The sequence below is a fragment of the Brassica napus genome, chromosome A6 (assembly GCF_020379485.1).
Source record: "Brassica napus cultivar Da-Ae chromosome A6, Da-Ae, whole genome shotgun sequence".
Taxonomy (NCBI): Eukaryota; Viridiplantae; Streptophyta; class Magnoliopsida; order Brassicales; family Brassicaceae; genus Brassica; species Brassica napus.
In genome coordinates this window covers 10806139-10819314 of record NC_063439.1, presented here as the reverse complement: position 1 = coordinate 10819314, position 13176 = coordinate 10806139, and the positions used below count along the sequence as shown (strand labels likewise).

General features: G+C 37.1%; 1 protein-coding gene across 1 annotated transcript; it reads right to left on the bottom strand.

Annotated features, from left to right (window-relative positions):
* Positions 1-2646: 2646 nt before the first annotated feature.
* On the bottom strand, positions 2647-5268 carry LOC106408934 (protein EDS1B). Its single transcript, XM_013849617.3, has 4 exons — positions 5126-5268; positions 4653-5010; positions 3832-4581; positions 2647-3583 (listed from the first exon to the last, which is right to left on the bottom strand). The coding sequence occupies exons 1-4, from the start codon at positions 5251-5253 to the stop codon at positions 2849-2851; spliced, it is 1971 nt and encodes a 656-aa protein (XP_013705071.2). The 5' UTR covers positions 5254-5268; the 3' UTR covers positions 2647-2848.
* Between the last annotated feature and the right edge of the window lie 7908 nt (positions 5269-13176).

Sequence of the window (13176 nt, the reverse complement as noted above, 5' to 3'; positions counted from 1 at the left end):
TGCTTGATTCTCTGTTGAGAGACGGAAACACAGCAAATTGAAGATTATTTTGCTATTGTTATGGTCTGGTTTTGTTGATTTACGTCAACTTTTGCAGTATGTTATGCATCCTTGAATTGATTGTACCAGTGCAGGATTCTGATGGAACGCGAATCTGGTAGGAACCTTTTGGTAATATGAAACCTTACTTTACTTGAGTTTATGAAAACATACATACACTTGAGCCAAGCTTTCATCAATGAAACTAGCATCAGAAAGGAAAATTGAAGTTCTATGGGTTGAGTTTTGTTCCCTTCTTCTTTAAATTATTCTACCAGCTAGAACTCGGAGCGTTTAGAGGTTAGCAATGCTATAACCAATTTGTATTAACCTCCGCCTTCTTTCTGAATAATATTGTTTGGTTCTCATTGCCAAAACCCAAAAGTGCCTCTCTACCAAGCTTTGGGCAGTATTATTGAGAAAGTGAGATCCTTTGTTTAGTCCTTACATTTGTTTGAGAAGGAGTCATTTTTTGTAATTTCCTTCCTCTGTCTGATTCTTGTATATGCGGTTTAGAAGTCATATGCTATCTAGGTTGATATGGCTGGTCAGTGTAAGAACCTGTGTTTCACTGATAAAGATAAGTAGGGGTTATTGGTTGTTGTATTTTAATGGATTTGAAAATCCGAACTAAATCTAGTGTTATTGGTTCTGTGATTTTCAAATCTGTATTAAAATCAGGTGTTATTGGTTTAATGATTCATAAATTCTACATCAAATCAAGTGTTATTCAATCGTACGGATTTACTAATATATTTGATTTTATAATGGATTTGAATGGATTTGTTTGGATTTTTTAGTTAAAAATACAAAGACTCAAATCCGAGGGAAAACCTCCGGATTTACATATTTTACTTGGATTTATAAATACTATATGAATTTCTAAATCAATCAAAATATATAAACCAATAACACCTCAATATGTCTTTGAGGAAAAAAAAAATTGTTTGGTTCTCACTAAACTATATATTAGATGACTCGTTCGTGCTCATTCACAAATATAAATTTTGTATAAGTAATCAAATTGTAATAATTGATTAAATTTCACTTTCATTTATTTAAAACATTTAAAATCTATATATATATATATAAATAAATATATATTGTAATGTTTTTTTTTTCTAATAAGTTAGATAAGTACATAGTTTTAGATATAGTAATTTAGGTCTCCATTTATTTGTTTTTGTATATTGGGGATTGCATCCATTATTTTCAACTAAATCATAATTTTTCATTATAATTAAATTGAGATCAAATATTTTAATTGATTTTAATTATGTTTATCTTTGTAGATTTGTAAATACACTTTTATAAAATTATGTACAGTTGGATATGTGTTATTTTAGAAATAAAGTATTGTTGGGTTTTAAGTTGCATGCATATATAACCATAGATATCCTGAAATTACATGCACATATATGGATATTAATTTTCACATATTGAATTACAACAAATCCTGAAATATAATTGTTTTAAGTTTTAGTTAGGATATATATTATTAATTTATTTGTTTCATTTAATTTAATTTTCGTCTTATATTTGTAAGTGTATATTTATAAAATTATGTTTAATTTGATATATATATTTTTGGACTAAATTTAAGAGAGAAAATATTGAGATTCGGATCACTCCAGAGTTGCACAATAAGTTTTTATTCTTTCAGTTTGCAATGTACGGTTCATATCACTTTGAATATTTTTAATTAGTTATTTGATCTTAAGATATGTGATGCTGGTTCATGCTATGTGATATGGCTTTAGGCTTAAGAGTCATGTTTATATATTCTAAGATCATTGTAAAGTAGAAATCAAATTTGACATTAGAACAGAGAGCTATTACATTATTTCACGATGATCTTAGGACATGTTTCTTATTTCCAAGATCATCCTGATGTGGAAATCGAACTCTAAAACATTAGAACAAAGAGCTATTACATCACTTTATTGCACAAATAAACAGGGAAGTTACAATAGTTGAACAATCTGACAACTTTCAGGTTCAAGTGGATCTTGTTTCACCCATACGTTCTTGCAGCAGAGAAGAGCGTTTGTGTTCCTCAGGAAGTGAATGCCACCACTTTCTAAATGTTATACCCTCCAGAAATATTTGCTCCTCATCTATCTCCATGTCTGTGATCCACCTTTCAATTAACTTTTCAAATATTTTCTCATTTCCGTTTATGTTATTTAAATTATTTTAAATTATTTAGATTGATATAAATATATATTATGTTATTATTTATGATTATATTCAAAAGTAAAATTATTTTTAATATCAAAATTACCTTTTTGTGAACTTTCCTTGTAATGAAATCACAATATGTGTAATATATATTTTCGTTTTTAAAATTAAGTGTTTCCTTTGCTAGTTTTTTTATTTTTATTATAGATTTTATCTAGAAATAATATAAAGAAAAAATAAAGTAAAATTTAAAAAAAAATCATGGAAATTTTTGAGAAAAATATATGTAATTATATTTAGGTAATTTTTTTAATATTATAGATATTTTCCTCTGTCAACGCCAAGGAAGGTTATGTGCTGCTGGTTCATGCTATGTGATATGCTTTAGTCTTAAGAGTCATGCTTATACATTCTAAGATCACTGTAAAGTAGAAATCAAATTTGACATTAGAACAGAGAGCTATTACATTATTTCACGATGATCTTAGGACATGTTTCTTATCTCTAAGATCATCCTGATGTGGAAATCGAACTCTAAAACATTAGAACAGAGAGCTATTACATCACTTTATTGCACAAATGTAAACAAGTAAGTTACAATAGTTGAACAATCTGAGAACTTTCAGGTTCAAGTGGATCTTGTTTCACCCATACGTTCTCGCAGCAGAGAAGAGCGTTTGTGTTCCTCAGGAAGTGAATGCCACCACTTTCTAAATGTTGAACCCTCCAGAAATATTTGCTCATCATCTATCTCCCTGTTTGTGATCCACCCTTCAACTAACTTTTCAAACCTTTTAACCTCAACACTTTCATATGCTTTTCCCTTGAGTTCTTCAACGTCAGCCCAAAAGCAAGATCCGCAACCAGATTCCTTTATCTCCTCTGCACTCTTTCCCGCCTTCAATAGTTCATGCTCGTACCCTCTCTGAGCGTGTTTGTATCGGTTTGGTCTTCCTTTACGCATATAAGGCCCAGTGTCTTCATTCTTTAAGTGTCTGTGGTAGTTTGAAATATCAAGTGGTTCGATTAATATGCGGTAGCGAGTTGATAACTCGATCCACTCTCTGTGACCTTCAAATCCATCAGGAAGTAGACCTTTCTTCACTAAACCGAGCACCTCGTCAAAAAGACCAGCTAACTCAGCTCTACTGACGTTGGCTTTGAAGTCTTTCTCCTCATTAGAATACTTGAAGGAATCATAGTACCCGTTTTTATGAGTTTTACACCTCGGCTTGTATTCATCCTCTATCCACGTCAGCTTCTCTACTATTTTTGGCAGTTTGTTGTAGATCTTGGTCTGGTTATCAACTCGTTGCTTCTCTGCCTCAAATGCAGCACAGACGCATTGTCTCGCTCTTGTGCTCTGCAAAAGAAGAAAGAAACATCAATGTTAGCGAAATATTCCGGGCCGGGTTCGGTTTCACTTCTTTACATACCAAAATTTTGGATCCATTCGGATATTTTACCAGCTTCAGATACGAATCGGGTGTGGTACAACTTTTTAGATCGGGATAACTTTTTGGGTCGGATTCGGTTCGGGTATTTCACCCGGCCCTAAATGTTGCTACTACAAATGACAAGCTATGGAGAGAAAAGAGAGAGAGATTTTACCAGTCCGAGGTCACGGAGGATAGGATCTCCATCTAAAGGCAAGTGATGCAAATCCAGATGGTTCAACGGTTTCATGGCCATTGAGTGTACCATTTCTTCATAGCTACGATGATCTTTTATGCTTTGAAATGGAACTAAAGACAGCTCGTCCTGGTTGCTGGACTGAGAAGCGTAAAACAGAATCTGAAGAATGGCGTCTGAGTTGCTCACTGAGACCAATCCTGTCCCTGTAGAGAATACAAAAATGCCTGCTGGTCTGTAAGGACTCAGGTCAAGGAAGCTGGAAAAAGTTTCCAGAAACGCATCTCCATATCCAATCAGTTCACAGACAGCTTGGTGAGCAACAGTTGCTGTCTCTTTCATCACCGTTGTGTAGAACCCTGGAATGCTCTGGTCGTTTTCTTGGATAGCAACTCTAGGATCCAACTGGGAAAGAACGTGAGGCAGAGCTTGCTTTGTTGATTCTTTTCCAGCAAGCATTATCCGAGGGACAATATCGAATCTTGTGACGAAGTTGACGAAGAACCGGCTCCAGTTCTCTCTCCCAAGGGCGTGCTTGAAGACGTAGTCACCGACCAAAGGAGCTCCAAACGTCATACAAAGAGGCTCGGGGAGAGGGAAACCACCACGTGGCTTCTTGAAGTATGTCTCCAAATACCAAACTGTTGCTAAGATTGCAGTAGCACCTCCTGTGGAATGTCCTGTGAACACTATCCGTTGACTTTGTCGGCTGTCCACAACCGTTTTGACCTGAAAAGGCAAGTTTCAGACATAAATATGTACTCAATTGAAGTGGGAAAAAGTCTAAAAGATTTACTTACATAATCACAAAATGAGGTTGTTGGAGAAGTGAGAACTTGAAAATTCTCAAGGAAAGATTCGTTAACAGTGGCGTCAACGTCGTTGCCGATGCTCCTCATACAAGGGAATTGAGCACGCTTCATATTGGTTTCTCCAAAGGGAGACTTATTCTCCGGAGCAAACCAATCTTTCTCCAAGAAAGATGGTCTGACAGCGACAAAGACGGTTTCCCTTTCTTCTTCTTTGTGAAAGTGGTCGGTGTTGTAAGCTCTGGTCGATGCCATCCATGCTCTGGTGATTAGATCGTTACTGATTCCGGCAAGAGCTTCTAACGCCATTGCTTGACTTTTCTCTCTTTGTCTTGGTCTTTCTTCTTCTCTGCGGGGTTGAAATATAAATACAGAGATTTAATTACCTAAAGTACCCCCATCGAAATTGTGAGCTGATTTACTGCAGCATTGTTTTTTGGGAATATTTTAAGATTTATCTTTACTTTATGATTGGAGACTTTACGTTCACGAATCTTAGCCGTCTACGTGGATGGTTCTCTAAAGTAATAGTTCTGTCTGTACGTTCCGACATGACTGGAGTTTCGCAGAAATTTTCTTCAAGACAAATCATTCGGCTTTTGTCCGTAAGCTTTTACCAAAAAAAAAAACTTGACTTGTGTTGTCTTCGTCTCCAATAGCCTCTCCTGATTTTGGCTGTAATTCTTGTTCAATCGACATTGGTGCGATTATACAGGAACTCATAGATATTCATATTTTTTTGTCGGAAATTTCTATTTTTATATGCTTTTTTTTTGGGCGAGGAAAGTTTGTATCTTCTTGGGAAAATAAGTAGTTATTGTCGCTTGACTTGGTTTCCATACCAGATTTTAAAGTCTCTTTGTCTGCTAGTAGAACTCTGCTTTACCCTCTGTTTCTTTTTTCAAAAATCTTATCCGGAAGTAAACCGGATAGCTTTCCACATATCGAACCAGTTCAATTTCTTTCAACTGGCCTATAAACTGTCTAAACCACAGCAACCTTCTCTCGAGTTCCTTGTCTATACCGGTTTGCGTTCAGAATTCAGAACGACTGTTTTGTCCGGTCGTTTGATTTGACTTTTTATACAAACTAACATGACTATAATCAAATTTTATTCGGTTGGGTTCTGTTTTGAGTTTCCAGCAAAAAAAAGGATCCGTAATTCAATTTTATTTTTATTTGTTTTCATTTTCAGTATATTTAAAACAGTATAGAACTGAAAAGAGTTTTTTTTTGGGTGGGGGCCTGGGGGGAGGTGGTGGTGGTGGTGGTCCGAGAATTCAAAGTTAAATTTAAAAGTTTCACAGATGAGTTACGAAATAGTAATATGATAATCAGTTCTTTTGTCGATCATTTATCATACAGTCTTTAGAATTTTGGTTATAGTTTAAGTACAACCGAATTGCAAAAATCTTTAGAATTTTGATACACGTTATTTGCATCTTCTTTTTTTTCCTTTAGCTATACACGTCAAAACAAGAGAAACTATACTTTTTTTTTATCAACCAAGAGAAACTACACAAAATTACAAATACTTGGTTACAGATGGAAAAGGGTAGGAAACTGGGATCATCTTGGTCTTATTACAAAGCCCAACTTGGGAAATTTCTAGGAAAAGCCACTTGTGGTCCAACATTTTAAGTAATTGATCTCGCTGGACTCGTACCATGTTTACAGCTTAATTTAATTAGACAAAAGGTTATCTTGACTTTATGTAATGCAAGTTGGTACTAATCCATTTCTAAATCATTTCTGTAAGTTTTCTCGACAATTATCATACATTTTTATGGTTCTATTTTTATTTGGGTGTGTCATAATAAGTAATAACTCATAAGTAAATAACGCTTTTTCCACGTAAAGTGAAGGCCCAAAAAGCACAAAGTTTCTAGTAGTAAATTTCCACGATTAACAACATTGTACATATCTAATGCAAAGAAACAAAAAAAAAATGTATGTCATCTCTAATGAATCTCAATTTCCTTCGGTCTAAAATTTACATTTCTATTTGATGAGAGAAAAACCTTCATCAGTCCTCACTGGTTCTATCAGCAAAAAGGCTGTAAAAGTTCCAAAAACGTAAGCCGAAAGAATCAGAACATGCTTAAGTGTGTGTGAATCGTTTTGAGCCTTTTTATACAGGAGCTTTTTAAAGATCATATCATGGAATATGAAAAGAAAAACTCAGATCTTTGCGCGTTTTAGCTGTGAGAAGATATCATTAGCTTCTAGCTCTCTTTTGTGCATAATGTTCTTGAAAACTCTTTCCTCAGCTTTCAGCAAAGAATCTCTTAATCTTTTCACATCAGCCAATTTCACAGGCTTCAGTAAGAAATCTTCAGCACCTTCTTCAAGACATCTGAATCCACAAATAGAGAATCAAATATCAGTGATCTTATTCCACAAAGATGATAGCTTTGGATCCACAAAATGGCCAGCTCATAATAATAATAGGCAATCACATTACTAGACTTATTTTTTGGTAAATGATGGTTCTTTAATAATAAGCAAAAAGCATGTGGGGTGTCTAACACGAGGATGAGATTTATAAATGACCCTACCAAAGATTACGAAAAAAACATATCAAAAGCATAGTATTATACAGTTTTGGGGTTATTAACACATCCCCGGCAACAGAATCAAATCTCAAGAGAAGATATTGCTTAACTTATGATGGATTATTCTTCACTTATTTTGTGGACACAAGAAACAATTTATGGTTTATTATATATTCCTAATATCCTCTAGAAAATTTTGTTAAAGGACCCACGAAAGTAACACCAAATCTTAGCTCGATCACCACCACACCAAAGTAGTAATACTTTTATCATGCAAGTGAGTCTCATACGATTATAAACAATGTAATTTGGTCAATACATATCGGCTAACTGTATTAAAAAAAAAAGAGTACAGTAGTTTGATTACTTAAAAGTTACCCTAAACAAAACCCTTTTAATCATCCGAATCTCCTGAAGTAATAAATGCACAAAATCTAATAGAATTACTATTATTGGTAATTCATAATCTTACATGATTATGAACTTAAACAAAGATTAAGGATCGTGATTAAGATAACAGGAAAACAGAACATACCTATCAATACGAGGCAAGATGTTCTCTGAGGACATAATGACAACTGGAATTTCTCTGAAAGCTGATGATTCCTATAAAAAATTCAAATTTCATAAAACCAATTAGTACAAAACTTTCATTGTATTTGCTGATATGAGATCGATTGAATGAAACAAATTAGATAAACATACTTTGATCTTCTTGAGTAGTTCATATCCAGTCATCCCAGGCATAGAGTAATCCGTCATTATCAGATTAATCTTGAGATCCTGAAAATTTCGAAAATCTTCAATACGGAAAAGATTTTAAGAAGAAGAAAAAAAAAACTGCTATCATCAGATCTATTACCTCAAATCCAACCGAGTTGTTGTCTCCATCTAATCCAAGGTATTGCAAAGCTCTTGTCGCGCTATCTGTTAATCTTTTACCAACCGCTTGTGTTACACAACGATCACAGTGTGTTACACACGAGTTCGAGAGAAAGAATAAGATAGACGTTTCAGGCTTATAAACTTTTCTGAAAATACTTTTGTATTATTGAGATTCGGTTATTAAGTTTACAACAGATGATTGATCTTTATATAGAGATCGAATCAATACAAGTATAAGAGACACAACTCTTTATACTAAAGGACACAACTTGAAGAGTTACAACTCTTTGTGTAATAACATAAATAACTAACTTATGTAAATGTATCAAGGAGAGATTAGATTATATAGTTTAACACTCCTCCTTAATCATATCTCGACTTGACTCCAAGCTGCTTCCTTAGATCTTCAAATCTTGAACCACCCAATGCCTTTGTGAGAATGTCTGCGAGTTGATCATCCCCTTTGCAATACTTCAGTTCAATGATTCCCTTTTGCTCAGCTTCCCTCACGAAATGGTACTTGATCTCTATGTGCTTCGTCCTTCTGTGTTGCACCGGATTCTTCCCAATTGCTATTGCTGATTTGTTGTCACATAAGATCGGAATGCCTCCTTCAAACTTCTGACCAAAGTCTTCAAATAGTCTTTGTAACCACACTGCTTGATTTGCTGCTGCACACACGGCTATGTACTCTGCCTCAGCCGTTGATTGCGCCACTGTTTGTTGCTTGCTTGACTGCCAACAAAACATGGCTGATCCAAGAGTAAACACATAACCTGAAGTGCTTTTCTTGTCTTCCTTAGAACCACCCCAATCGCTGTCCGTGTAGCCTAGAAGTCTTGGTTCTTTCACGCTTGTGAAGTACACTCCAAAGTTTGATGTTCCTTTGACATATCTTAACACCCTCTTGGCTTCTTGGTAGTGCTTCATGCGAGGTGATGACATGTATCTTGAGAGATAGGCGCTTGCATACATCACATCAGGTCTTGATGCACACAAGTACAAAAGCCCTCCAATGATGCTTCTATACTTAGTCGGATCTCCATACTCCTTGTCATCCTCAACTCCTTTTCCTTGTGGTGTAAGTGGGTTGCTTACACTCTTGCTGTCTCGCATCCCAAACTTGTCTACAAGTTTGTTTGCATACTTTTCTTGTGAAAGAAATATGCCTCCATTGTCTTGAATTACTTCCATTCCAAGAAAGTAGTTCAACAATCCAAGATCCACCATCTCGAATTCTTTCTTCATGTTCTCCTTGAATGTGTTGATGCTCTGAATGTTGCTTCCTGTGATGATTATATCATCCACATATAGACTCACGATCAACACATCTCCTCCTTGCTTCATGATGTATAAGGCCGCATCATTCATACTCCTCTCAAAACCGTTTTGAAGAAAGTATGAATCTATCCTTCCATACCATGCCCTTGGGGCTTGCTTTAAACCATATAAAGCTTTGTGTAGCCTTAACACCTTGTGTTCCTTCCCGTGTGTCACATACCCAGGCGGTTGTGTGACATACACTTCTTCCTTGAGGTCGCCATTGAGAAAGGCTGACTTCACATCCATCTGATACAATCGCCACTTCATCTGAGCCGCATAGGCAAGTATGGCTCGTATTGTATCATGTCTTGAGACAGGAGCAAACGTCTCAAGGTAGTCAACACCATACTCTTGAGAGAACCCTCTTGCAACTAGCCGCGCCTTGTGCTTGATGTGATTGCCGTTTGCATCGGTCTTGATCTTGTAGATCCACTTCACACTTATCACATTCTTCTTCTTTGGCTTGTCCACTAGTTCCCACGTCTTGTTCTTCTCAATCATGGCTATCTCCTCATTCATTGCTTCTCTCCATTCCTTGGTACCACACGCTTCATCATAAGTGTATGGTTCTTCATTTGCATGAAGACAAGCTTCTATAGCTTGAGCCGCTTCATCAAGCTCTACTCTCGGTGCCCTTTCCATGATATCAACCATGGACTTGAACTTCCTTGGTGCCTCAGAAGTTTCTTCATCTCCACTACTAGTATCATGATCATCATTTTGAAAAGAAATAGGACTGAAAGTACCTCCAAATTGTTCCTCAGGACTGGATGCACCTTCGGTTTGTTCCTCAGGACTGGATGCACCTTCGGTTTGATCCTCAGGCGAGTGAGAGTCTTCCATAGACAACTCCAATGTCTTCCTCACTTCTTCTTGCCTTTTCCAATCCCACTTCTTTCCTTCTTCAAACTCGACATCTCTTGATACTTCAATCTTCTCATTCTCCAAAATGAGAACTCTATAGCCTTTGGATTGGTTGCTATATCCAACAAAGACTCCACGCTTTGCCTTGACGTCTAGCTTCCTCCTCTTTTGATTTGGGATATGTATGTAGCATATGCTACCAAACATTCTCATGTGTGACACATCTGGCTTGTGTCCACACCACTTCTCTATAGGAGTGACATCTTCTTCTATTGCCTTTGATGGCAGACGGTTTTGAAGATATGAGGCAGTGTATACCGCTTCTGCCCATAACTTGAGCGGTAAGTCTTGCTCTGCCAACATCGATCTAGCCATCTCCACCAAGGTCCTATTCATGCGCTCCGCTGCACCATTTTGTTGTGGTGAATAAGGCAAGGTGACTTGCTTATTGATTCCTTCTTCTTCACAGAACCGGTTGAATTCTCGTGAAGTGAACTCACCACCTCCATCTGATCTCAGTGTCTTGATGGTACAATCCGACTGCTTCTCCACCATTGCTTTGAACTTCTTGAACAGTGAGAATGTCTCTGACTTTTGCTTCATGAAGTATACCCAACACATGTGAGTATGATCATCCAAGAATAGCAAAAAGTATCGGCTTCCATCAACAGACTGGTGCTGCATCGGCCCACATACATCCGTATGTACAATCTCAAGCTTCTCTCTTGTCTTAGTTTGAGATTCCTTTGGGAAGCTTTTGCGTGATTGCTTTCCAAGTCTACACGCCTCACATGCTTCCTTCTTGACTTTAAACTTTGGTAATCCCTTTACCAAGTCTTTGTCTTGCATTTGTTGCAACCTTTTGTCGCCTACATGACCAAGTCTTTTGTGCCATGTCTCCATCTTTCCTTGCTCACTAGCGCTCAAGGCCTCTTCTACCTGAGCCGAACTCATCCTGATTCGATAGCTTTTGTGAGTCATTGGGATATCCATTATCCTCCTTCCTTTTGCATCATCTATGATGCATCTCTTCTCTTGGAAACTCACCCGGTATCCGCTTGAAACAATTTGTGGAACACTCAACAAATTTTTTGCCAAACCCGGAACCAAGAATACATTTCTGATGGTCTTCTTGCCACCTTTGGTCATGACGGTAATGTCTCCTTTACCGGCTGTCATGACTGTGCTTCCATTTCCAATCTTTATTGGAACCTTGATACTCCTATCAAGCTTTGAGAAGTAACTCTCCTCCTTTGTCATATGATTAGTTGCTCCACTGTCTACTAACCAGACATCTTCCATCACTGTTGTTGCTGCTTCGCTCGCACTGAACAACATGTGATCTTCATTTGAATCTTCTTCGAGACTCACATGTGCCTTCTCTTTCTTCTTTGAGTAGCACTGATTTGCAAAGTGGCCTAACTTGCCACAATTGTAACACTCCTTGTTACTTCTGTGATCCTTCTTTGGATCTTCCTTCTTCTGTTTCCTCCAACACTCGCTCTCATTGTGGTTGTTTCTCTTGCAGAAACCGCACCACTTCTTGCCTCCTTGGCGCTTTGAGTTGTCTTGTGTAACACCAGAATTTTTGTGTTTAACACGAGCATCGAATGCTCCTTCACTGGTGCTTTCTTCTCTTGCAGCCAGCCTTGCTTCATGAGCCTTCAAGATCCCGATCAACTCTGTCATCTTTGTTGAAGTCAAATCGCTTGTTTGCTCCAACACACTGACTATGCTATCGAACTTGGCTGGGAGAGAGATGAGTATCTTCTGTATGAGTTGAACATCTGACTTCTGTTCACCATGATAAGTTAATTGATTTGCCAATTCAACTATCTTATCTGTGAAGACCTTAATGTCTTCATTCTCATACATCTTCAGATTCTCATACTCCCTTCGCAATGTTTGAAGTTTAATCAAACGAACTTGAGGAGAGCCTTCATACTCCTCCTTCAATGCATCCCACGCCTCTTTGGATGTTGATGCTGCTGCAATCCGTGAGAATATATGATCCGATACAGCAGTTTGCAAGATTTGCAAAGCCAATGTATCGTTCATCATCGCTTCTTCTCTAAGCGATCTTGCCCTTGCTGTTTCAGGGGTTTCATCCACTTGTGCTGGTGGGGCTGCTACGCCTTCTTCAACCACAGACCATAACTTCCTGGTCTTGAGAATGGTTGTCATCTTGATGCTCCAGAAGTCGTACTTCTCTCCATCAAATATGGGGATTACTTGATTCTTCATCGTTTCGAGTGATTCCGAAATCGTATGACAAAATCCTCTAGCCTCCTTTTCTCCACGCCAAGTGTTTCTCTTACTAGTGCTTTTTCCTTTGTCCTCTCAAACGTAAAGCTCTGATACCATGTTAATCTTTTACCAACCGCTTGTGTTACACAACGATCACAGTGTGTTACACACGAGTTCGAGAGAAAGAATAAGATAGACGTTTCAGGCTTATAAACTTTTCTGAAAATACTTTTGTATTATTGAGATTCGGTTATTAAGTTTACAACAGATGATTGATCTTTATATAGAGATCGAATCAATACAAGTATAAGAGACACAACTCTTTATACTAAAGGACACAACTTGAAGAGTTACAACTCTTTGTGTAATAACATAAATAACTAACTTATGTAAATGTATCAAGGAGAGATTAGATTATATAGTTTAACACTATCGACAACAGTAACTGAATATATAATAAAATCAAAACTGTCAGATTTTGAACGTCAGACAGATTCCACAAAACGAAAACGTTGAACCGAAACATGTCGTTTACCTTTACACGAAGAGACTCTGAGTAGCCGTTCGATGAACTTCCGATCGACGATGCTATCGTCAACGGCGAGAACATGAAGAAGCTCCGGCGATGCTAAGGAGGAAGT